General features: G+C 39.3%; 3 protein-coding genes across 7 annotated transcripts in view; all 3 read left to right on the plus strand.

Moving 5' to 3' along the window:
• HOXC4 (homeobox C4) overlaps positions 1-26,226 on the plus strand; it is a 108,218-nt gene that overhangs the window by 10,023 nt on the left and 71,969 nt on the right. The gene's annotated exons all lie outside the window — the stretch shown is intronic.
• On the plus strand, positions 134-3,267 carry HOXC6 (homeobox C6). 2 transcript variants are annotated; one of them, XM_073546244.1, is made up of 2 exons: positions 134-1,095; positions 2,209-3,267. In XM_073546244.1, the coding sequence occupies exons 1-2, from the start codon at positions 696-698 to the stop codon at positions 2,535-2,537; spliced, it is 729 nt and encodes a 242-aa protein (XP_073402345.1). In that variant the 5' UTR covers positions 134-695; the 3' UTR covers positions 2,538-3,267. The 2 variants fall into 2 exon arrangements, with proteins under 2 accessions (XP_073402345.1, XP_073402346.1); XM_073546245.1 differs by having other exon boundaries at positions 2,233-3,267.
• On the plus strand, positions 5,055-7,790 carry HOXC5 (homeobox C5). The gene is made up of 2 exons (XM_073546246.1): positions 5,055-5,929; positions 6,532-7,790. Exons 1-2 carry the CDS (start codon positions 5,467-5,469, stop codon positions 6,744-6,746), a joined length of 678 nt encoding a protein of 225 aa, XP_073402347.1. The 5' UTR covers positions 5,055-5,466; the 3' UTR covers positions 6,747-7,790.

Here is a 26,226-nt window from a genome sequence, read left to right on the forward strand (position 1 = left end):
TATATATATATATACAGACACACACACACACATATATATATACATACACACATACATATATATACACACACACACACACATATATATACAGACACACATATACACACAGACACTGTAAACACACATGTACACACATATTTCTCCACTCTAGAGAGCGCAGGTTGCAGCACATCTCCATGATGTGAATTGTTCCCTGCTCCTTTGCAGTGTGAGGGCTCCATGTACTCGGTGCTGTTCCTCCCATAGGCAGCGCCTGTGTGCTGTCTGCTAAGTTCTTAATGCCTGTGCATACATTAGATTCTATTAAGAACACAGTGGCTTTCTCTGTGGATAAATGCAGATCAGCCTCCAGCTCCTGAGATTCCTCCAGCTCTCACAGCTCCGAGAGGATTTTTTTTTGTTCCTTATTCTCTTTTTTTTTTAATATTTTTACCCCTCCCAATAACTAATGTGATCTCTGTGATTCCCAGACTTTACTTTGAATGTATATACTTCCAACTGGGGAATCAACACAAGCAAAACCAATTTTTTCCTCTGCTGACATGTCGCCTCCTATTGGCTGCAGGCGGGTCAGCTGACTTTGTCATTTTGTCTGTCCTGGAGTGGAGCCGTCCCTATAACAATCTAGTTCAGACTACAAACTGGAGACAGAAATAAATATTAAAGAAATCTTACAGGCAGGTAAAGGAGAAGATATGAATTCCTATTTCACCAACCCCTCTTTATCCTGCCATTTAGCCAGTGGCCAAGAAGTCCTCCCCAATGTGGCCCTTAATTCCACCGCCTATGACCCTGTCAGGCATTTCTCCACTTATGGAGCAGCCGTGGCTCAGAATAGGATCTACTCTTCTCCATTTTACACCCCGCAAGATAATGTTGTGTTCAGCTCCAGCCGAGGCCCCTATGAGTATGGATCTAATGCCTTCTACCAGGACAAGGACATGCTCACTAGCTGCAGGCAGAACTCTATGGGGCACAACACACAGACTTCCATTGCACAGGATTTTAACAGTGACCAAAACAGATCCAGTGTCCAGGAGCAGAAAGCCAGCATCCAGATCTACCCGTGGATGCAGCGCATGAACTCCCACAGTGGTAAGTTCCCAGCTCGCACAGATAAATGACACAAACTCAACCATCTTTACGATCATCTCCCCAGCACAACAGGCTCAGCTCCTTTTTTTATGGCCTCATAAAAGCCATAAACTAGTTCCTTTCACAGTTGCCGTTATAGGCCTTTTATTTGTTAAGTTGTTGCGAGCAAATATGGCTTGTTATGGGCTCTCTAATTAAAAGACGCTGCAAAGATCTGCCATAAAGTTCAGCGAGGTTTGCATCCTCGTGGAGGGGCAAGAGTTAATCCGAACACCTCTCCTTATATTAAGTGATAGATGGAAGCACTTTTATACACTTTTACTCACTGCAGGCTTTTAATACTGCAAGGAGCTGATGTTAATATATGCATATGCAGGTAAATGCATCTCTACCATCTAAGTACTCATAGTGTTAATATACATACATATATGCTTCAATTTCAGCATAATTAACAATTTACAAATGATAGAGAAAGACATTACTTGTTCTAATTAATAGATATTTAGACGACAAATTGCAGTATTGAGACTATAAATGTACATATATATAATATGTTATATCTAATATATATAACATATTTACATTTCGGGGAGAATGTGAACTAGACTAGAACTAGTTTAAAAGTATACTTCAAATTTAATTATTTATATATACATATATGTATGCATACACACTCTTAGAGGGGATTTAAAAGTTTTTAGAGAGTGAGCAAGTAAATGTGTCTGCTATCTATCATCCATCTATCTATCATGTATCCATCTATCTCTATCTATATCTATCTATCTATCTATCTATAATTTATCTATCTATTTATCAATCATTTATCTATCTATCAATCAATTAATTGCCTATATCTTTATCTATCTATCTATTTATCAATCAATTAATTGCCTATATCTTTATCTATCTATCTATTTATCTATCTATTTTTTCTATTATCTATCATCTATCTATCTATTATCTATCCATCGTATCTATTATCTATTTATCCATGCATCCATCTCTCATGTGTCCTCAGAGGTGTTAGTAGCTGAGCCTGCAGGTTGCAGGGTGCCAGTAGCACAGGCTGCAGCCATTAGTTGTGATTGTGGGGTTCTCACTAATGATTCTCAGTATATCTTGTGTCTGATTCCCTAGGGGTGGGCTATGGCACGGATAGAAGGCGAGGTCGCCAGATCTACTCCCGTTATCAGACCCTGGAGCTGGAGAAGGAATTCCACTTTAATCGCTATCTGACCAGGCGCAGGAGGATTGAGATCGCGAATGCACTTTGCTTAACAGAGCGTCAGATCAAAATATGGTTCCAGAACAGGAGGATGAAGTGGAAAAAGGAGAGTAACCTGTCCTCTACCCTAACTGGGAGCAACGGGGCATCTGCTGACAGCCTGGCCGAGGGCAAGGAGGAAAAACGAGAGGACACAGAAGACCAACCCAAAGAGTGAATGGGGGGCTCCCACCAAGCATCCCCCACTCACCTCCACCCCCACCCAGCTGGCAGAATTCATATGGATGGGCTTCATTATGGAAACAAATATATAATTATATGAAATATATATCTACACATCTCTTTCTAGAGCCAAAAGTGGACTAGCAATCCAATGAAGGAGAAGGACAACTAGCTCTGGCCAGCTTCTGTTATCCACCATTATGGCTTTGAGTCTCTGTGTTATGTTGTTTCTCCAACTTTGACTTAAAAAACAAACAAAAAAAAAGACAGTATTTCAAAAAGTCCCACATTTCCTTGTACAAGAACCATTGCCTGCAAAACACAAGGAAGAACAAGACTTTGCCTGTGTGTGTTGTGTGTTGTGTGATGGGATGGACCCAGCACAGATCAAATGTGAAGAGCTCTCCCCAGAACCTGTCCTCAGCCCCCTCTCAGCCCCTAGGAGCCACGTCCATATAGCATTTCCCCCATAGCCTGACTGTATTATTTGGATGATCCTCCATATTCCATACTGTGACAGTTCCCGTGTGAACTTTATTTCTCATTGTGCCCTTGGTGTCAGTATTTATATTTATGTCAGCACTGCAATGTTCAGTAGTAGCTCGTAAAATGAAGTTTCCTAGCTGTAGAATAATGGTTACATTCTGTGTCTCACCGACTGTGTATAAAGATCACGTCCTATGGACAAACTGTTGAGTATTTAATAAAAATTGATATTATTTTTATGTGGTTCTATTTCTTTTATTTCCCTGGAAATACCCAGCTCTTTACTCATCTGTGTGCACAACAGAGGCAGACTCCATTGTAAAAAAAAAAAAAAAAGGACTTCACACCGGTCACAAACCCTCTGTATCCTCTGTCACTGCCATTCAGGCGACATAGCACAATAAGCTATATTATTCTGCATTCAAGATAACTTCCTAAACACGTGCACTGTCTGGCTGCTGCACCAAGCAACTCACCACATACTAAGCCATATACTCTGCCTCCTTACTGTTCTCAGTTTTCCTATATTATTCCAAAGGGTAGACATAAGTAGAAACACATAAGATATTTTAAAAAATTCTAGTACGCAATATAAGCATAAAAATGCATAAAAAAAAATCACATATCAAAATACAATACAATATATATAAAAAAAAAATACTGCACCGATCCAAAAGTAGAAAACAAATTCATATTTGCAATGTATAAATAGCATAAAGGAAGGAAAAAGATACAGACACCATCTTCCCTGTTTGACATCTAAAATCTATATTTTTATTGCCTGGATTAAGTTTTAGGGGTAATGATGAGCTTGAAAGAAGTAGTGATTATAGCTGTCATTAGCTCTTATTTCATAAGGATAACTTCAGGAAAAAAAGATGGTTGAGTTGATGAGTTTATTCATTGATCATTTTGGAAAAAAATACGTAAAAAATATGTAAACGTGGTAAAAAAAATATATAGCTAACAGAAAAATGACTGCAAGAAACCATGAAAACTGAGGACTGCTCCACTCTCTCCTGCTATAATTAATTTAGGATTTACAACCATCAACCATAAGTGTAATTGTGTTACAATTGCGCTGAACCTTTCACCTTAAGGAAATTCAATACAAGTTGGGGCAAGTAAATATATATATTAAAGCGCTGCGGAATATGTTGGTGCTACATAAATAAAGATTATATATATATATATATATATATATATATAATGCTCAAAAAAATAAAGGGACCACTATAACATAGGGTGTGGTATTTTAGTGTTCTCTTTATTGTTTTGAGCAGTATATATATATATATATATATATATATATATATATATATATATATATATATATATTACACTGCATCAGCAGAGGATTGTTAGTGAGGGATGATGGTATTATACCTAAAGCCATTGGTATTTTGGTATTTGCAGTTCTGATCTTCCATGCACAACAAAAAGGCAGAGACCAGAACTTTCCCTCCAGTGATCTAAGCCACAAGCATTTATTGCACACGTATGTTTGGGAGATGCTTTCCTAGATAAGAATTAACATTTCAACGCACAGAGCAGAAAACAGCAGTGAACAAAGCCTTCCACATGGCTGACATCTATTACACACGTCCTGTCTTATCTGATGGGGGTTATGTCTGTAAATACATATCTCAGGGATTAGTGGCTATAAGGAAATATTATATCCCACTTCCAATCCTATCAAATGTAAAGCCACTTTCCTTTTTTTTTTCTAAAAAAAATCCATTTTAAGGGCAGACTGCTGAATTTTTGCTCTATCCCATTTTAGAAAGAAGTAATTAGATGACATGGTAGGTGCAATAAATTAATGTTAATTAGCTAATTAAATCTATAATCTCTGTTGATTTAAGCCATAGTCATTTCTTTAATGATAATGGTGAGAAAAATAAATATAATATACTTTTTTTTTTATTGGGGAACCCTAGGGAAAAAGGAGCAGCCATTAAATTCCTTGTTCAAATTGGTGGTCAACCACTATCGAAATAAATGATATAGTTCTTAAAATCCAAGTGATGCGAGTCACCCATTGACCTATTGCACCAATGGTGGCTCAGCCATGTTTAGTAGCAGGTGCTATACCGCCCTACTGGCACCAGGTGACGCTGTGGCCTCATTGTCTTCTTTTCCTTCTTTGGGGCCTTGAGTTTGTTCTGCCAACATATCAGATACGTTTCACAGGCTCCCATCAATAACCTCCTGGGGTCATCAAGCCAAATTTATGACTGGCCAACAGAGTCACGTGACTCTATTTAAACATCCCATATTTGGGCAGAGCACATAGAATAAAGAAAGAGGATTCCCCAGCTATAAATTCTGCACTTTAGAGAACAAAACCCCTGAACTTCAAAGGGCCACAAATCAAGGCTAATCAAAGGGTGCAAAAAAAATAATAATACTAATAATAATCATCATCAGCTGCAGCCATGAGCTCATACGTGGCCAATTCATTCTATAAGCAAAGTCAAAATGTTCCTGCCTATTCCATGCAAAGTTATGGGAATTATGGATCTGTATCCGAGGTCCCTTCGTCCAGGTATTGCTACAGTGGGTTGGATCTGAGCATTACATTCCCATCTCCGGGTTCTTCAAACTCTCTAAACGGTCTGGACATGCCTTCAAACCCCAGCAGCACCTCTGAGCGGCCCTCCTGTACTGTCATGGGCTCTGCTGGGCACAGTCTGGGCAGAGGAGATCAGGGCGCCCTAAGCCCTGGGATTTACAATCAGAAAGCTGCCAGCACTTCGTTGGAGGACAGATCTAAAGGGATCGAGAACATCAAAGCAGAGCCGGTCCAAACAGCCCCACAAGGACAGCAACAACCCCAGCAGGGGCAGCAGCAGCCGCCCCAAATATACCCCTGGATGACCAAACTGCATATGAGCCATGGTAAACTTTCACTTCTCGCTTTTGTTTCATAAGGGTTTTTTTTTTTTTGCATTGGTTTTTATAGGCCATGCGGGGCAAATAATAAAAAAAAAAACCCGAGGTCGTAAATTTTACGACTTAGGCATCAATTGCTCGTAAAACTGTCCACTAAAAGGCTTACAGGCTATAGACGTTCAAATTTATGACAGCATAATTGGATCATAGGAACAAAACGTGGAGAAAAGACAATAATTTCATTTTTTTAGGGGGGGGCAGAATATAAGGATTTTTATTCTTACGAAAAAAAAAATTACTTTTCCTATACTTTTATTTATTAAATATGCCTGTAACCTGTGGTCGCAGCGAAATATTCCAAGTAGAGGGGCTTTAGACTTTAGGGATTGCTTGCTGTTTTTTTTTTTTAATTGCATGTTTTGCTTTTTAAGTGAAATAATACAGTGATATGTAAATGTGTTCACTATTTGGCATGTGAGGAATATAATGGATAGTGCAGGGGATTAGTATCAGAAGGTGGGAGATTTGATTTTTGTTCTTTCATCAAGGATCCTTTTTGATGATTCCTATTTTTTTAATGCTCACCCCTACTCCCTTGTCCCCTCTAGAGACTGATGGCAAGCGTTCCCGGACCAGCTACACTCGCTACCAAACCCTGGAACTTGAGAAAGAATTCCATTTTAACAGATACCTGACACGTCGCAGGCGCATAGAAATCGCCAACAATCTGTGTTTAAACGAGAGGCAGATCAAGATCTGGTTCCAAAACCGAAGGATGAAGTGGAAGAAGGACTCTAAAGTCAAAAGCAAAGACTCACTTTAAGAAGGGAACCTTGAAGGAGCTTAGATGTTTAACCTTGCATTTGCTACATCTACTTTCAGAAACTTTTTCTTTTTTTAATTTTTCTCTTCTTGTATGAGGGGAGGTGGAAGAGATCAAGGGAAGGTAAAAATCTTGATGACTGCACCTAAGATCTCCCCTAATACACCCCACTCGTGTATAGATAATGTACGGATCTGTATTTTGTCCATTAAGTGTATTATTTTGACCAAGGTGGAGTGAAAAAAAAAAAAAAAAAACTAAACTAAAATTTCTCTAGGCAGCTCGCTCCTTGCTTCGGTTTACACGTCCAGGCTGTATTGTATAGACTTACAATCTGTCCAGGGTCAAGGAAAGTTCTTCAGAAAAAAAAAATGCTAATCAGGCTACTGGGCTGAAAGGGCAGGGAAAGTGTGGCTGTATTATATTGTGCTTATTATAATAGGGGGGTTGCTGGCCAGTTAGATGGGGGAATTATCTAAGGGAAAAGAACACAAGGCTAAATAAAGTTTCAGGCCGAAACTTTACTATTTGTTAAATAGAGTATTGTAGATGCACACTAGAATGTGTGTACATCCTAACATTTCCTCCATGCACTTGTATAGTCTCCATTATGTCACCATTATTACCAAGTGAACTTGTTCTTTTTATGTCCCATTGATAGGTAGCATTTTTTTGTTCTTTTCTATTGGGTCTGAATCGTCCACATCTTCTCCCAGTCCCTTAAACTATGGTATAATTTCTTATACTGTATTTCTGTGCAGGATCCATTACCATGGAGGGGCATGATGGAAAGGACCATTGGACTTGTTATTTTTTTGTGTAATTTATTGTATTTTGTTGTTGTTTTGATGCTTTTGTTTCATTTTTTAGTAATTAATGCTGAAGTGTATAAAGCCACAATTTGTACGTCATCGTTTTAATATAACCCTTCCTAGTCAGTTCTACTCAATAATGTAAACTCATATATTTATTGCTTTCAATTTCATATGTGAGAAATCATGAATCCTATATTTTGTCATATTGAATAAACTGCAAGTAATATAACAGTTGAACTGAATGGCAACTTTATCTTGGCTTTCACATTCATTTCTGCAGGGGAGAGAGATATGGTCACTTCTTTTTTTTGGTCACAGATGTTCAATATAAAACATCTCATATGCCTTTAGATAACATGGGGTCTTCAATGACTAAATTTGAAATATAGAATAACAATTCCATTTTATGTGTGGTTGTTTCGCATACACACATTCATACACACCTTATCATTGCTGATGTAGCAGAGCTGAGTCTGTCATCTATGGGCTTGGCATCAGATATGACTGCAGGTAAACTTATTAGTTATTATGGTTCACAGATAAAGAAAAGGATACATACCAAAGCCACCTCTGTTTAATCTATCTATCTATCTATCTATCTATCTATTCAATATATATATATATATATATATATATATATATATATATATATATATATCTTCTATCCAATATCTATCTATCTATCTATCTATCTATCTATCTATCTATCTATCTCATATCTATCTCTCTATCTCTCTCATATCTATCTATCTATCTATCTATCTATCTACCTATCCAATATCTATCTATGATCTATCTATCTATCCCATATCTATCTATCTATCTATCTATCTATCTATCCAATATCTATCTATCTATCTATCTATCTATCTCATATCTATCTATCTATCTATCTATCTATCTATCTATCTATCCTCTATCTATCTATCTATCTATCTATCTATCTATCTATCCTCTATCTATCTATCTATCTATCTATTTATCTAGCTAGCTATAATTAATGGAAATAGTGATATAAATACATATGCCAAACTATGTAATGTAATCACAAAAATCTACATTTGTTTGGAGTGACTATAAAATATATATATTTTTTAAGATAAAATATAATTAGGAAATATATATATATCAAAATGACATACCTGGGAATCACCTTTAATCGCGAAATTTCTATTCCAGAGTCCCAAGCCAAAGTAATAACCTATATTGTAAAACTAACCCAAAGAAGTGCAGGAATACACCACTCTCAGTCAAAATTGTTCTCTTGGTGTGTAAATTTCAATTCAAGACTTGGATCCTGAGAAACTGATTCCATTGTGTGATCTGCCTGAGATCTATTTACAGTAGGGACAAATGCTTGGAATAAGTTAAGGGGATCATAAAACTTTATGGCACTTCCGTTACACGTTGCAGACAAAAGAGCAGCTTCCTGACATTGGAGCCTTTGAAGATGAATCCTAGACCTGAAAACTTGTTGTTTTATCTTTTTTAATCACAGATTGTTGAAAATATCAGCGCTATCTGACGTTTTATGGCCGCTCTGTAATTACCTTGTTCTGTGCCTTGCTGGTTTTTGATGTTGTCAGGTATATAGATCATTTTGTCAATCTGGATTTTCTTAGATTTTCTATGTGCCACTGTCAGTTAATACAGTGGTCTCTGTCATGGTGGTGACATAATCTCTCTAATTTCGATTAACCTCTAATTTTCTCAAATAATATCGAAACATTTTAAAGTTTAGATTATTTATCCAGATACTTATTTTTTTATCACACATTTGTCAAACTAGCCAAATATATAACAATAAAGTGTTCATAGATAGCTGAATTTGTCTTTAAGCACTACTCAGCTTCTGATCACTTTACATAGGACTGCTTATATTTGCTCACAAAAAAAGTAAAAGCTCTTCTGTAATACAAATAACACACATATTCTACACATGTATCATCTGTCTACTCAGTTGTGGTCTTTCAAACATTCACACCCACGATTCATGTTGAAGTAGGAAGTTTGACAACATCCACTGACTGTACATGATATTGCAAGTTTAGCTCCATTGACCCTCACTTTACATCATGAACCCCCTTATAATACAATGGACACTAGCCTATAAAAGCCCACATCTCTAATAATAGTGCCCTCACTGTATAATGCACATTAACCCTAGCAGAGCAGAGATCAGGTCCACTTACAGTGCAAGGAGCTGACATCACATCTGAATAATGCAGCAACGACTCCAGACTAAAACACTGAGTCATCTTGCAGATTAAAAAAAAAAAGTAAAAATGTAGGAAAAGTTCTTGATAAGGAAAAAAAAGGCCACTTACCTTTCCTGTAACAAGTGTGACCTCCATTAGGTAGGCACACATTAATACAGATTTTTAAGTCCATGACTGCATTTAGTATAAGAGAGAACATTAGGGCAAATACTTCTGGCTACTATGTGAATTTAGGAGTTTAAAAGTTTGGAAAAGGTTATTTATGTGGATGGCCATAAGGAAGGACCCTGAATGGTGCTCCTGCAGCACGTGATGTCATTAAAGTAAGTTTTATGGTTTGGGGGAGCTGACAAAGCTACAATGTATTTACATCATATATAATCTTAACTGTCCACCATCGCAGCTGCTGGGGCTCTTTAATGCTGGGACAGTGGGACAAGGCAGTTAGTGTGGATTACGTCGCCTCCTGAAAGCTCATCTGCCAAAAGGACCCCAGGCAAATCCAAGGGCTTCTTTTCCCCCTTTTCTTTTATTTTATGTACCATTGAGGAATTTCTAAGGTAACTTTTTATATTTAGAAGAATCACATTGTATGCCAGCTCATATAGTGGATATATGATATATATATGATTTGTCATGTGTAGTGATGAGGACTTGGGGCAATGCATTGGGCTTCACACCTCCAATTTGGCTTCCTAGTTTAGCATTATGTTCTATAAAGTATGTTTGGAAAGGACTTTATAGCAGTGGGGGAGGGTGGAGGGAAGAGATCAGACCTTACAGATGGGGTGTAAAGGATGGTAACAGATATAGGTGACTGGATGGGACTGTGTGAAGAGGAAGGGAGCAGAAGTTTGCAGGCTTCAGGAAAGTTTGTGGTGCAGGAGATGTACATGCGCAATATCAAGGAAGGTTTATCAAGATGTCTGCAGATTTAACCCTACCTGGTACAGGCTTGGACTCAACAGGTCCAACAAAGGTGTGGGTCCCTAATTGGGACTAATGCAAAGCTGAAAATACAGGACAAATAAAGTCCCTAGTGATAGATACAGGCAGTGATCGGGCTCGCCCCTCTCAGCCATATATATTAGTACTGAAATCCAGTCTCATGCACTTTAGTGATATCTAGTCACGGATCCTTCTTACCATATGTGTCAGTGACTCAAACGCTCCTTATCCCCAAAGTCATCAGTACAGAGTCCGCCAGGTGAGCTGCGAGTGTGTGCGGCGCCCAACACACGGGGCTCCTTTTTGAGACTGCTGTAGTAAATACTTTAGATATTTTCAGCATGGTTTCAGGCCAAATGTACATCAAAGGATATATTGTACAGACAAAGAGCACCCAGATGTGGTGCAGAAAGAATGGGAAAGATAGGGATGAGCAGATATAGACAAGCAGATAGACAGATAGAAAGATATATAGATAGGCAGACAGAAACAAAAAGAAAGAAGGAAAGAAAGAAACATAGACTGATAAATAGATAGAAAGATATATAGATAAGCAAGCAGACAGACAGAAACAAGCAGAAAGAAAGAAAGAAAGAAAGAATAGACAAGCAGATAGACAGATAGAAAGATATATAGATAGGCAGACAGACAGAAACAAAAAGAAAGAAGGAAAGGAAGAAAGAAAAATAGACTGATAAATAGATAGAAAGATATATAGATAAGCAAGCAGACAGAAACAAGCAAACATTTAGAAAGAAAGAAAGAATAGACAAATAGATAGATAGATAGATAGATAGATAGATGGGCAAGCAGACAGATAGAAACAAGCAAACAGATAGAAAGAAAAAATAGACAGACAGATAGATAGATAGATAGATAGATAGTTAGACAGATAGATAGATAGATAGATAGTTAGACAGATAGATAGATAGATAGTTAGACAGATAGATAGATAGATAGATAGATAGATAGACAGGTAGATAGATAAATACTGTTAGGCTAATTGATAAAAAGAAGTGAATTCTAAATTGTATGAGAATGGATAGATGCATAAATAAAGAAATGATATATAAATGTAAAGGCGATAGATATATAGATGAGATAGACTGATATATTCATAGACAGATAGGCATAAAGACATATAAGATAAGATGATGGATGATAGACAGATAGAGATGTAGTTGAGATAAACAGACATGAAAACTCATAAGATATAAAAATAGATATGAATTAGAAAGATAGAAAAGAGAGATTATGCGTATTAATAGATTTGGATAGATGGATCAATAGATTAAATATGACTAAAATATGAATTATACTTTGTTGAATTAATAAATAATTTAACAATAAAGAGTGAAATACATATTTCTACATATATAAAGATAGATTTAGGAAGATGAATAGATGTATTGATAAAGAAGATATAGATCTTATAGATCTGATAGCTAGATAAATGGAACTGATTGGATACAGTTATTTAGATTAATTTATAGGACTACATGGATTAATAGATGATGACAAGGTACAGAGATTTTTGGCTAAACAGTCGATTTCTGAGGAGTTGCACCCACTTACATGGCCCTATGAAAGCAGGACAGATTGATCTTGGATTTGCTTTTTCTTGGTTTATGGGACTCTTTACTCACAGAAAAGTCTGCAGGTTTTTATGGTGCCAGGGAAAGGCAGACTATAAAAAAGTGAGTAAATAGAAATGAATTTCTGCTTCTATTGTTTGCAGACCATGCCTACTTCTGTTTTACCTCTTCAGTTTCTACTAGGTAGGATATAGATGGAGCTACCATCAGGGACAAATAGCGCAAGAGCAGTGACAATGCCCCACTGGGTTTAATTAATTGGAATCATTTTACAAGGATTGATGTTACATTGCAGAAACAGTCATTATGACAATTTATTCATTGTGAGTCAAGAAAAATAAACTGTGCCCAAAACCTAGACGTGGACTTGTGAGCAGGAAGATGTAATATTTTATTTCAAGTGTTATTCCACTAGAATGACATTGTATGAAAATCAGGATTGATTGCTCTAAACCAAAAATGTTAAAATGCCAAGAAAAAAGAAAGGCAAAAACCCCCCAGAAGGTCTTAGTAACATATCAAACAAACAAGTAAATCATATATAAAATTCATTATAAATATCAGTAGTAAAAAATAAATGTATAATATAAAACTTTGTACAATAAAGTGAACAAGAGGATCTGAAGGAGATAATTCAGGGTCATATTCTGTTATTGATTGGGCTCTTTTCTTCCTAGCTCTTGGTGCTCTGCTCTGTAGGAGGTGCTGAGTGCAGCAGGAAGGTGCTGGATTCCTGTCTCAGCCACTCAAGTTCAACTTTGCATATGTAGGAGTGGATGGCACAAGTGCAGGGATGAAATCTGACTGAAGAATCAAGGGGGCAGGGACTTGGATGAGAACCTGGCAGTGTGGCACCATTGGTATATATGTACATAGAAGTGCTTTGCTTAAAGTACATGTATAAACCTGTAGCAGAGTGACACCTATGGCAAAAGATCACAATACAGACTTACAATGTATAATTTGAGTCATTCAAACAGTGGATTTCTGGAGAAACTGTATTTTCTCAACCTCATTGCATTTAGTGTATTATGGTGTTGATTTGGATAATACCAATTATACAGTAATTTATTATGAAACACAGGGCAGTACAACTATAGGTACAGGACAGTGCAACAATATTGTAAGTACAGGGCAACACAGCTGTATGGTAAGTACAGGGCAGTACAGCTATGAGTACAGGACTTTATAACTATATAATCAGAGCAGGACAGTACAACTCTATAATAAGTACAGGGCAGTACATCTATAAGTACAGGAGTTTATAGCTATACAAGTACAGGGCAGTACAGCTGCATTGTAACGTTCAGTATAATACAACTGTATTATAACTACATGGTAATATAATTGTACTATAAACATGAGGCTGACAAAATTAAAGGGAATCTGTCACCAGGTTTTTGCGACCCCATCTGATGGCAGCATGATGTAGGGGCTGAAAGCCTGTTTCCAGCCAAGTGACACTTATTGGGTGGCATGTTACATTTTTTTTTAACCAAATCCCTGTTTTATCTGCTGGAGATCTAGCAGTTCTCTGAGTCCTCAGCTCTGTATAACCCCGCCCACACCAAATGATTGGCAGCTTTATGTGTAGACTGTACATAGGCAGAAAGCTGCCTCTCAGGGGTGGGGGCGGGGTTATACAGAGTTCATGAGTATGGAGGACTACCTAGAAGCAGGTTTACTGGTTAGTCCTCTAGTGATAATCTACTGCTCATAAATTGATTTTTTTGGAATCACAGTAAGTGACATATCACTGGAAACAATTTTTCTTTCAAATTAGAAGTAAAAAATCTGATAACAGATTTCCATTACATACAGGGCAATACAACTATGTTACAAGTACAGTGTGGTACGATCATAAGTGCACAGTAGCACAACCATATTTTAAGTATAAGGCAGTACAACTATATAATCAACACAAGGCAGTGCATCTATATTACAAGTACAGGGCAGTACAAATATATAATAAATACAGGGCAGTACAGCTATACTAGTGTATCAGGCAGTATAACTATTATTATAAAGTACAAGGCAGTATAACAATAATATGAGTACAGGGTATGAAAACTATATAATCAATACAGGGCAGTACAGCTATATTAAAAGTACAGGGCAGTATAAGTGCAGGGTAGTGCAACTATGAGTACAAAGCAGTACAACTATATTATCAATACAGGGCAGTACAACTATTTTCTAAGTATAAAGCTGTATAACTTTATTATCAGACATGCTATACTACCTGTATATGTTTACAGTTGGGTATAAAACATGTCTGGAATGTCCTGATAACTTTCTCTACACTCACACACATCTTACCTGTGACCAGTGGGGTACCACAGGGGTCGGTGTTGGGACCTATTCTCTTCAACATATTTATTAACGATCTGGTAGAAGGTTTGCACAGTAAAATATCGATATTTGCAGATGATACAAAACTATGTAAAGCAGTCAATACAAGAGAAGATAGTATTCTGCTACAGATGGATCTGGATAAGTTGAGAACTTGGGCCGAAAGGTGGCAGATGCAGTTTAACAATGATAAATGTAAGGTTATACACATGGGAAGAAGGAATCAATATCACCATTACACACTGAACGGGAAACCACTGGGTAAATCTGACATGGAGAAGGACTTGGGGATCCTAGTTAATGATAAACTTACCTGGAGTAGCCAGTGCCAGGCAGCGGCTGCCAAGGCAAACAGGATCATGGGGTGCATTAAAAGAGGTCTGGATACACATGATGAGAGCATTATACTGCCTCTGTACAAATCTCTGGTTAGACCGCACATGGAGTACTGTGTACAGTTTTGGGCACCAGTGCTCAGGAAGGATAAAATGGAACTAGAGCGGGTACAAAGGAGGGCAACAAAATTAATAAAGGGGATGGGGGAACTACAATACCCAGAGAGATTAGCAAAATTAGGATTATTTAGTCTAGAAAAAAGACGACTGAGGGGCGATCTAATAACCATGTTTAAGTATATAAGGGGACAATACAAATATCTCTCCGAGGATCTGTTTATACCAATGAAGGTGACGGTCACAAGGGGGCATTCTCTGCGTCTGGAGGAGAAAAGGTTTTTCCACCAACATAGAAGAGGATTCTTTACTGTTAGGGCAGTGAGAATCTGGAGTTCCTTGCCTGAGGAGGTGGTGATGGCTAACTCAGTCGAAGGGTTCAGGAGAGGCCTGGATGTCTTCCTGGAGCGTAACAATATTGTATCTTACAGTTATTAGGTTCTTTAGAAGGACGTAGATCTGGAGATTTATTCTGACAGAATTTTATAGGCTGAACTGGATGGACTAATGTCTTTTTTCGGCCTTACTAACTATGTTACTATGTTACTTGCTTCCTACATGATGCATTGAATGAAGCCAAGCTCTCCTGGTAACACTGTAGTCCAGTATTGAAACATTTGTGAACATTTAGCTCAACATGTTCTATATATGCAACGAATAGTGGGTTGTCCAATCTTACGTACCTTTGGTACCCATGGGGGATGGATATACCATTGGTGCAATTTGTGCTGCTGCACAGGGGCCCATGAGGTACAGGGGCCACTTTCACATCAAAAGTAGCAAGCAGCTTCTGTCACAGACACCGCATTGGACAGCAAAGGGCCCATTTACTGTCCTTGCACAGGGGCCCTCTTGTGTCTGCGCCCACCACTGGTACCCATAACCAAATTTGCTATCCTCTTTATCCAACCTCCTTCAGCAGCACTTGAGTTCAGGATATGAAAAAAATATTATTTGGTCTCCTCTTTGTGCCTTTTCTTTTTTTGTTAAAGGGAATCTATCACCCCATTTTAGCGCTCTAAGCTGCGGCCACCGCCATCAGTAATGCTGTAATGCTGTAATGCTGTAGATAAGCCCCCGATGAAACCTGAAAGATAAGAAAAACACGTTAGATTATACTCACTGGGGGGACGCGGTCGGGTGCGGTGGGTGTCGCGGTCCGGTCCGGCGCCTCCCATCTTCATACGATTATGTCCTCCTCCTTGCTTCTCCCTCGGCTCCTGCGCAGGTGTGCTTTCTCTGCCCTATTGAGGGCAGAGTAAAGTACTGCAGTGCGCAGGCGCTGGGAAAGGTCAGAGAGGTCTGGCGCCTGCGCACTGCAGTACTCTGCTCTGCCCTCAGGAGCTGAGGGAGAAGCAAGGAGGAGGACATCATCGAATGAAGATGGGAGGCGCCGGACCGGACTGCGACACCCATTGGACTGGACCGAATGCCAGGGAAGCCCCTGATGGCGGTGGCCGCAGCTTATAGCGCTAAAATGGGGTGACAGATTCCCTTTAACAATAAAAGAAAAGGCCTGGTGGAGGGGTAGAGTGAGATAGGGGAAAGATTATGAATTCTGTTTTGTCCATGTTCAGTTTTAGAAAGCAAGAAGAAAATAAAAGAAAGAAAGCTGAAATAGCGGACAGACATTGTGGGATTTTGGATTTTGGCCAGTAGAGAGGTGATGTCAGGTCCAGATAGGTAGATCTGCGTGTCGTCGGCATAGAGATGATACTGCAAACCTTGGGATTCTAAGAGCTGTCCCAGGCCAAAGGTGTAGATGGAGACGAGTAGGGGTCCTAGAACTGAGCCTTGGGGAACACTGACAGACAGGGGGCAAGTTGAGGAGGTGGTGTGGGAGAGGGAGACTCTGAATGTCCGATCTGTTAGATATGACGACATTCAGGATAAGGCCAAATCTGTGATGCCAAGAGATGAGAGAATCTGTAACAGGAGGGAATGGTCCACAGTGTCAAAGGCAGAAGTCAGGTCCCGGAAGAGGAGGACAGAGTAGTGTCGCTTGCTCTTGGCGGTTAGTAGGCCATTGGTGAGTTTGTGTATTGGGGGCTGTGCACTAGTAATGGGGGGATGTGTGTGCACTAGGAGAGGAGAGGGAAGAGAATGTCAGTAGGTTGTGGTCAGACAACAGGAGGGGTGAGTTAGTGAGATTAATAAGGGAACAGCGGCAGGTGAAGATAAGGTCCAGCGTGTGGCCATCTTTGTGAGTAGCCACGGAGGACCATTGAGTGAGGCCAAAGGAGGCAGTCAGTGATAAAAGTTTAGTGGCAGCTGAGGTGGGAGTGTCAATGGAGATGTTGAAGTCACCCATGATGATAATGGGGATGTCAGCAGAAAGGAAATGAAGTAGCCAGGTAGTGAGGTGGTCGAGAAAGGTGGAGATGGCTAGTTCTGGCCGGCGGTAGATGACAGCCAGCTGGAGGTTGGAGAGGGAGCAGATGCGGACGGAGTGCACCTCCAATGAGGGAAGAGTAGCGGAGGGTGGTAGCAGAATTGGGGTAAAGGAGCAGGTATCGGACAGGAGCAAGCCAACTCCTCCACCACGTTTGTTGCTGGGTCGAATGATGTGAGAGAGATTGAATCCGCAGAAAGAAAGTGCAGCTGGAGAGGCAGATTCAGAGTGGGTGAGCCAGGTTTCAGTGATGCCAAGGAAGGAGAGTTTGTTGGTGATAAAGAGGTAATGGATATATGACAGTTTGTTGCAGAGAGTGCGTTCCATAGTGCTCCAGGTAGGGGGACCGGGGGAGTGGAGGCTGGGTGAATGGGTATGAGGTTATCATCATTGTGAAAACGTGTAGAGGATCGTGGCAGGGTTTTAGAAATGAGTGTGGGGATGTGCTGAGGAGGGCCAGGATTTGGGGATATGTCGCCAGCAATGAGGAGCAGCAGACAGAGCGTTAGAAGGTGGGAGCAGGATGTGGCCGCAAGTGCCTGGAGAAAAAGAATTGTATGTGGGGGAACAGTTTTGAGGAGGAGGTGAGATGGTTGGGGAGGATGGAGGGGGAAATGACTAGTTCCTTACTAGATGGGGGATTATAGGAGATAGTAAAAAATAAAGTAGTATGGGGGTGAAAGTTAAAAGAAACTGAAACATTGTAGTGGTTTTCTATTCTGTTACTTTAGTCAATTCCAGACCAATTCTAGTCTAATTCAAAGTAGGGTAATTAGAAATCTGTAATTTGAAAGATAGAATTTGAAAGCTGCCTGGATCAGACTGACGTCTGGATCAGACGCATGGCTCAGAATATATCTGAAACGAAGGACAATCAGGTGTGAGTGAGGGGTTGAGTGTGAATCGCCAGACCATTCATTTTTTTCCCCCAATTATATGGCAATGTCTTCCCTTCAAATGTATTTTTTTTTTCTTTTCCTCCTTGCTGTCTTGAATACAACCAATGAACAATAAAAACTGTCTGGGCACACCCCAAAGGGATAGGTTTCTGCCACTTGGCTACATTTTTAGATTATCTGAACCCCATCGTCTCTCTCTGTGCCCTCTCTGTGGTTTTTTTTCTTTCCTGATGAAGGAGATTGTTCACCTCTCAATTGTGTAGACTAATAAAACTGCTCTTGGTTGAACACCATCATCTCCATTGGATATGCTCTTGACCAGCAGCGCAGTAAATGTATCCATATATCTCTTTCTACTATTGTAGAGATAACAGATCACATGATTTAATCAGTTAATTAGAAGGGTAAAATACAGGTTGGATCCTTGTCAATAGTTGTAGCCAAGAGCACACATACCAAGCACATTAGTATTGCCAGCTGTTTTGGGGCTGATTGAGAAGCAGAATCCAACTCAACAGAAGGAGGCGAGTATCCAAGTGCAGTAGACCAGAGACCAGAGATGATGCTGGGTAGTGCCGGGAAAGGCAGTTTTCTGTTTCTTCTCCCAATTTCCTTTCTATTACCCTAATGCAAGGTGTTACCAACCTATTCCTTCATTCTCCAGACAAAATAGTAAAAGGTGATGGTACCAAATTTGACTTGAGTACACATAGGTTATATGTGACCCGTTGTGTTCACAGACATGGCAACCCTTCCAAATTAAGGCGTAGAATCATATAGAGGGGCATGGGCTACATGGCAAAGTCTGCCACCAATATTTTCTGTGGCTGCATTGCTACTTCAGGGCCGCCGGTACATGTTGGCACCTTGAGCCGCATTTATTTGTGTGTCATTTATGAATTATTGATGCAGCGTTCCATTGCATTACATCACAATGCTTCTCACCTGTTTGCAAACACATATGATACAATGGTTTGGGTGCTGTCAGTCATGATCAAGTGTGAATGTTCGTCATCTCATGGCCTTCAAAACAGCATCAAAGCATAAATTTTCAAGTTACACTTGCACACGGTTTGTGAAGCAATGCAGCGGGAAGGATGTTGCAAATATATTGGAGAAATAACCACAGATCTTCTGTATATGTAGACATGAGCAAATCCTTCTGTCTCTTCATGTAATCCAAATCATTGTGCTTTGGTCCTCATGTAGGTTTGGAAACGTTGAAACGCGTTGACACAATAAACTGCATTCATGCTTTAACCTTGTGTGTGACTACACCATTGACCTTGGGCAGCGTGGACTAGTCTGAACCACCGTATTCCTCTTTTTCTGCATTCATGTAATCCCAGACAGACTCGATGATGCAGAGATAATAGCTCTGTGTGGCCATATCATCACTTCCAGGGCTCCTTGTTCTTCTTTACATGGCAGATAGCTCTTAATGACATTGGCTGTATGTTTGGTGTCATTGTTAAATTAGGCTAGGTTACGCTACATTTTTGCAACCTGTTGGCAGTTGCTGCTTCTGTTATCAAGTTGGTCAAGTTTACCATTAAAAGGGGATGCAAACAGGACACCAAAATGAAGCAGGTTCCCTGAAGTCAATGGCAATGACATGCAACAGGATAAGCGAATGGCGGACACATCATTGATGCAACCTGTGCAGCCGGACAAGGAGCCAAGACATAACAAGGTCACTTCAACCTCCAAAGCAGGTGGAATAAGACATTGTGATAAGCTATTAGACTGGAAAGGGTCCATATACTGTTTATTTTTGCACAGGGGTCCTCTTTTATCTGTTGCCGCCAATGGGATAAGCATTGAGTGGCATCTTGTTTTTATGATTTGTTTTCCTACATTGAAAATAAAAACAGCGAGGTTGATTTATGAAACCATCTAAAGGAAAGCTGATTTTGTTTGAACATAGTATCCAATCACAGAGCAGCTTTCATTTTGCAGGAGCAGAATAAAAATGGAAGCTGAGCTGTTATTGGCTGCTATGGGCAAAAAGGACAGTTTTTGTCATGTAACTGTTCATTTTTGTTGCGCCAGCATCAATATTTTCTTATACAAGTAGATACCATGTAAAAAAAATTGCAAACATCCAAAAAATAAAGGTCCACAAAGAACAGCGGTCTGGATGAAGGATGTGGATATTCTTATATACTGTATCTGCATACAATAAGACTGAAGTCATCATTGGAACACCATTCTGTGCTGGACCTCCATTCATTTTTGGATATATAAGGATTAATTATTGTCCAAGTTTGCCATGGTCAGGCAATGTGGACATTGTGAGGATGGGTCGTGAGTTCACCAATTTTTATTTTTTTTTGTATGGCTCTGTGAAAAGGTTGGTTTGGAGAATGTGTAATTATCATTATGATGTTTGGATCATTGGTGGAAGTTGGCATTATAAAAAACATGGACTACTAGTCGTCTGTGTCCGTTTAGGTAAGGGCTTACTTATACCTCAGTATTTGGTCAGTATTTTGCATCAGTGTTTGTATATAAAAACAAGGAGGGGAACTTATAAAGAAAAATTATAATTGAAAGTCTAACACCTGTTCTCTGTTTGGAGACACTTCTAGTTTTGGCACGCAAATACCGACTAAATACTGATTCAAAATACTGATGTGTGAATAAACTCTAATGAGAAGTAGAAGGAAGATGGGGACCAAAAGCGTAAAGAGGGTCTTATCCAGTATTAAAGGGTTCATTGTTGGGCAGGGATTCATGGTGTAATACACACCAATATTAGAGCTTGAGAAGATCAGCTGCTGCAGATCCACAGGTTTAAAAAACATAGATTACAAGAAAAGATAAGAATAAGTGGCTCATAGGAGCTGCTGACGGAAACCAGGAATATTCCAGGAGACTCAGTAATAACTTGATGCAGTTTTATTAGCTACAAGTTTCAAAATCATCTAACTCCTTCATCAGGATAAAACCACAGTGGTTTATATACTGATGAAGAAATCCGATGATTTCAAGAAGCATAGAAAACCACTGCAGTTTGCAGCCTGATGAAGAAATAGGATGACTTTGAGAAGCGTAGATAGCGTAGATAATATAACCAGTTCAAGTTTTTACGGAGACTCCTGGAATATTCCTGGTTTCCACCAGCAGCGCAGAGGAACCATTTGTTTTTATCTTTTCGATATAGGTAGTGAGCACCTGGTATCTATTGGTTTAACTGAACATGCACTAATCTAATGATTTACATCTAGATTAGAATTTCAGAAAGTACCACATTGTACCCCATGGTCATCAATCCCAGAAGTTCACCATGATTGTTGTTGGCTGTGATAATATTTAGTTTTTTGCTCTTTATCCATGACCTTCATTCCTATTCCTTTTCTATGATGCATATGTTACATTTCTCTATACACTCATATAATTAGGGCTGGATGCTGTTATGCAAGAACATTATATGGGCCCTTTGCAGCCCAATAGTTCTGTCTACGACAGAAGCTGCTTGCTGCTTTGGAGGTGGTAGTGGCCCCCTTATCTTTTGGGCCCCTGTGAGACTGCCCAGGCTGCACCAATGATATATTTGCCCCTGGAAGGATGGCCACCCTACCATGTGTCTTGCAGCTCCCTTCACTATATAACTACAGGTTCCCCTTTTATTTCAATGGGATTGTAGTGTATTTTTCCTACACTATCTGCCTTTTTTACAGAGTAGAAGATGTCACATGTTAATTGCATAGAACTGTAATATGTCATATATAGTTGTGTGTGCTTATGTTGTTATAGTTACTAGTACTGGACCTTAATGTTCCTATTGCTTGCATGGTGAATTTTACAGGCATTTAGGCCATGGCCACTACCTTGTGTGAAACTGGGAAAAATTATCCTTTGGCAATATGTTGGGTGGGGGCACCATTGATTTGTCTTGGGTTGTATGAGGGCATAATCACACAGGAGCCCTGTGTCATAGGTATGGACCTGTGCCAAGCCATATTTAAGGAACCTCTATGGGTGGTTGCTGATATGTTGGTTGGTGAAAAGCAAAGAAGGAGTTGGGGCCAGTGCTGAGGCCAATCAGTCTGGACAGCTGGTTGCCAAGAAGTTGCGAATCTGCAAGGTAGATACGGGTCCTATAGTACAAGTTACAGAGGGGCTACTGGATTTGTTGTCCTAACTTGATTGAAGCAAGAAGAACAGGAGCACATGGCAAGCACAACAGAAATATACCCAGTGGCGTAGCATTGGTTGCCAGGGCCCGAGACAAGATATATATTTTGTGCTGGTTAATCCGTGGATCATTAGAGATAAAAATTTTAAAATAAAATTACATATATATATATTTTTTACTGTGCATTTGTATTTCAGTTTTTGTGATTTTTTTCTCTAATGTAACTATGTTATTACCTTAAGCCGGTGTTCCCCAACTCCAGGCCTCAAGAGCCACCAACAGATCATGTTTTCAGGATTTCTTTAGTGTTGCCCAGTAGATAATTCCATCACCTGTGTATACTAAGGAAATCCTGAAAAAGTGATCTGTTGGTGGCTTTTGAGGCCTGGAGATGGGGAACAATGCCCTAAACAAACTTAACCAGGGGGAAAAACTCCCTTGGAAAAAGTGCATGAACAAGATGCGGCTTTCCAAACAGCGCATAGCACAAGATAAGGAAGTTCGTCATTCTTCTGAAGATAAAAGAATTATGGCTTTATTGTCCACAAATTAAAATCTCGCTCAGACCAGCAAGAGATACACCTATGTTATTACCCTAGTCCTAACCTAACTCAGGTTGGGAGAGCCGTGGCCAGTTCAAGCACCACTTTCCCATCTCGATCCGACTTATGCAACCGTCTGACTGCACCCTATAGATAGGGTCACACAACCAATTTTTCCAAATGAATTTGGCAGTTGCCATGCCTCTTCTCTGCTTCCAACCCAACCCACTTATTTGTAGGTGGGCGAAAATGGCATGAGAGCGCCACAAGTTGCAGAATGTTAGTAAAGCTTTCAGTTGTGCCAAAATGTTGTGATTTTCAAAAGCTTTTTAGCTAGAAATCTGGTGTAAGAGCTGTGATGAATCAGGCCCTTAGTGTTTATTACTATTTGTTTGTTCTTTTTTTCATTTACAGTTGACATTTTCTAAATTTCGGACAAGTGAGAGAAGGAGGCAGCTGTGATAGCGCAAGGTGCAACCTTTGTAATCTCACTTGCTGCCTATGCAAAGTGTAGCAGTCACTATGAGCTTGTTCTTTGGCTGCTGCACTCCGCATAAGCAGCGACTGAAAGGACAAAGTTCACGTAATCTGACTGAGAGCTTTGTTTATCTGTAATAAAGTTGATTTTCAGAGTGAGATTTTACTACCTGTTGGATCAATGGACGGTGCAGCAATACATAGGGTCTCCAATCCCAGCAGTGGGATTGTTTTACACCAGTATATACCTACTGATGGGATTTATGTGAAAATGTCAATGCTTAGTTGGTGGCACTAAGTATAGAGTCTGCTTACTAATAAATGTATTTGTGTAAGAAAAACTATTATCCAAGATGGACCCCAAACTCAACACGTTAATTAATTTATTTAGCAAGAATGTCTTGACTTTCTGTAAGTTTCATGATCAGTTATTAGATGGTTTACAACAGTCTTGTGTATCTGTAGGCAGTCACATGCTTCCCAATACTGAATGTTGGGTGAAAGATGGATCTGACATGATTTTGTTTTTTTTTCCATATCAAGAGGTGGGACGTTAATCCAAGGAACTAGTCTTATTGCTCTATGTGGTGTAGGGAAGGAATTTTTCCCTAATATGGGGCTATTATTGTCTGCCCCATTGGCACTTTGCTTTCTTCTGGATTAAAATGTTAGGCTATAGGTTGAATTCGATGGACTTATGTCTACCTTTAGGGATGAGCGAACCCGTGAAAGTTAGGGTTCTGGTACCCATCCAAACTTTATGTCTAAAGTTCGGTTCGGGTACATGAACCTGAACCTCATAGAAATGAATGGGGATCTTCGGAGCTGGAAAAAATCTCTCTCTCTGTCGCTTTCTCTCCTCCCGAACGCCAAGCATTAAAGTGGACTTCCTTCTACCTTAAAAAATATGAAACTAAGAGAAGTGTCAAAAGCTTCTTATAGTCTCCAGTTTATCCAATGTATGTGACCAGCAGCTGTAAGTCTTTTTCCATGTACAATTTTACCTTTAGGCTTTACATTGAGCCCATATTCTACTCAGGGTTACCATGTGCCCAGAAATATAGGGCCCTGTCCATAAAAAAAACATTGGAGGTGTCCGTGAATTTTTTGAAGCTGAAGAAACTTACACAGATTATTTTGACTGTAATTCTCATCATTTTACAGTTTTCAGTGAATACAGATGTCTTCATGTCAGAATTATGGGCTGTAGACATGGATCACTTACAATCATAATGGTTTATTATAGTTTTCCAATGTGTCCGTAAAAAAAAAAATTGTCCAGGATTTTTTGAAAAACTGTCCAGAAAAAGTAAAAAGACAAATTGGCAACCTTGATACTATCTGCCTGAGCAAACTTCAGTAGATGGCAAATATTTTTGCCTACAGAATTCATTCGTTCTCCATGTTGTTTCTTTTTATTACTTTTGGGACTTTACAGCACTGGCAATATGTAGTTATAGCATGTCATGTCTGGTGTACCTCAAGAAGGTAATTAAAGGGTTAGCACCCTAAAAAACCCAGGGATCTGATATCCATAGGATACGGCATAACTTGCTGATATCTGTAGGCGTGACGCTACACTCTGGAACCCTGAAAATGGGGTTCTGCAGAAATACGCAGGTTTGACCTCCATTCATTGTCTATGGGATTGGCAGAGAAAGCTGAGAGCTATACTAGACTGGTTCCAGAAAAGTGGTAGAGAAATTTTCCAGATCAGTCATATATTGTGCATCTTAAAAGCTCTGTTGCCTGTCGATCGCACTTGATAAATATGACATTTTTGCCATAAATGCATTGACAGATTGGATGAACTGGTTGACTCAGTCTAGATGTGAGGAAGTTATAAGCTGATAAAATATTTACATTTCAGAATAATTTTTTTCATGACATGCAATAATAGTTAACATTTCAGGTGTCAACCTGTCATTGTAAGCAGGGTCATGGCAACCAAAGACCATCCACCTGCCATTGAGCAAGGCAAATGAGCTGGCATCTAATATCTGTATGGACACATGTCTATGCAAATTATAAAGGAAAAAATTGTTCTAGTCCCTTTAACTTCAATAAATAGCTAAATTGCATGTTATTGTCAGATTTTGGTGCTCCCCTGTCTTCCGTACGCACATTTTAACCAATTAATCTTGGAAGCCGGCAGTTGGATGAACATAGTAGGAGTCAATTCTAGAGACCTGGATCATTTTCCTTATCGTGATGTGCCCTTGTGCTTATAAGTATAGTGAGACACAGTTCATTTACCACCTGGTAATCTCATTTTTAAGTGTCTGGGAATGGAGCCAAAGCTTTATCATTATTATAACAACAAGTATAAACATGACGGCAAGGTTTAGTGAAATATACCTTTCTATTTTCCAAGGAGAGACAGCTAAGAAGTAGTTAAATACGAAGATTTATTTGTTTCGGAAATATTTTCCTCCTTTAGTCCCTAGAATCCTATTTTCAACCATCCATTAGAGGAAACAGTTCCCACCACACATTTAATTAAATCCAGCTAAGTATGAGGTTGAGTATGGAACAACCTGCTATTCTTAAACACGCGTACTTAAAGGGAAGCTCATTCACGTAGAGATGGAGCTGATAAATATGTGTGCATGTGACTTGTATCAGGAGATTGTAGTTCGGCTGAAGGT

Source organism: Dendrobates tinctorius, unplaced genomic scaffold, assembly GCF_039654945.1.
Source record: "Dendrobates tinctorius isolate UK_male_01 unplaced genomic scaffold, ASM3965494v1 ptg000145l, whole genome shotgun sequence".
Lineage (NCBI taxonomy): Eukaryota > Metazoa > Chordata > Amphibia > Anura > Dendrobatidae > Dendrobates > Dendrobates tinctorius.

Coding starts and splice junctions, on each gene's coding strand:
- HOXC6 (XM_073546244.1), top strand. CDS start 696: ATGAATTCCTATTTCACCAACCCCTCTTTATCCTGCCATTTAGCCAGT. Junction 1,096..2,208: donor GCGCATGAACTCCCACAGTG/GTAAGTTCCCAG, acceptor AATGATTCTCAG/TATATCTTGTGTCTGATTCC.
- HOXC5 (XM_073546246.1), top strand. CDS start 5,467: ATGAGCTCATACGTGGCCAATTCATTCTATAAGCAAAGTCAAAATGTT. Junction 5,930..6,531: donor CAAACTGCATATGAGCCATG/GTAAACTTTCAC, acceptor TGTCCCCTCTAG/AGACTGATGGCAAGCGTTCC.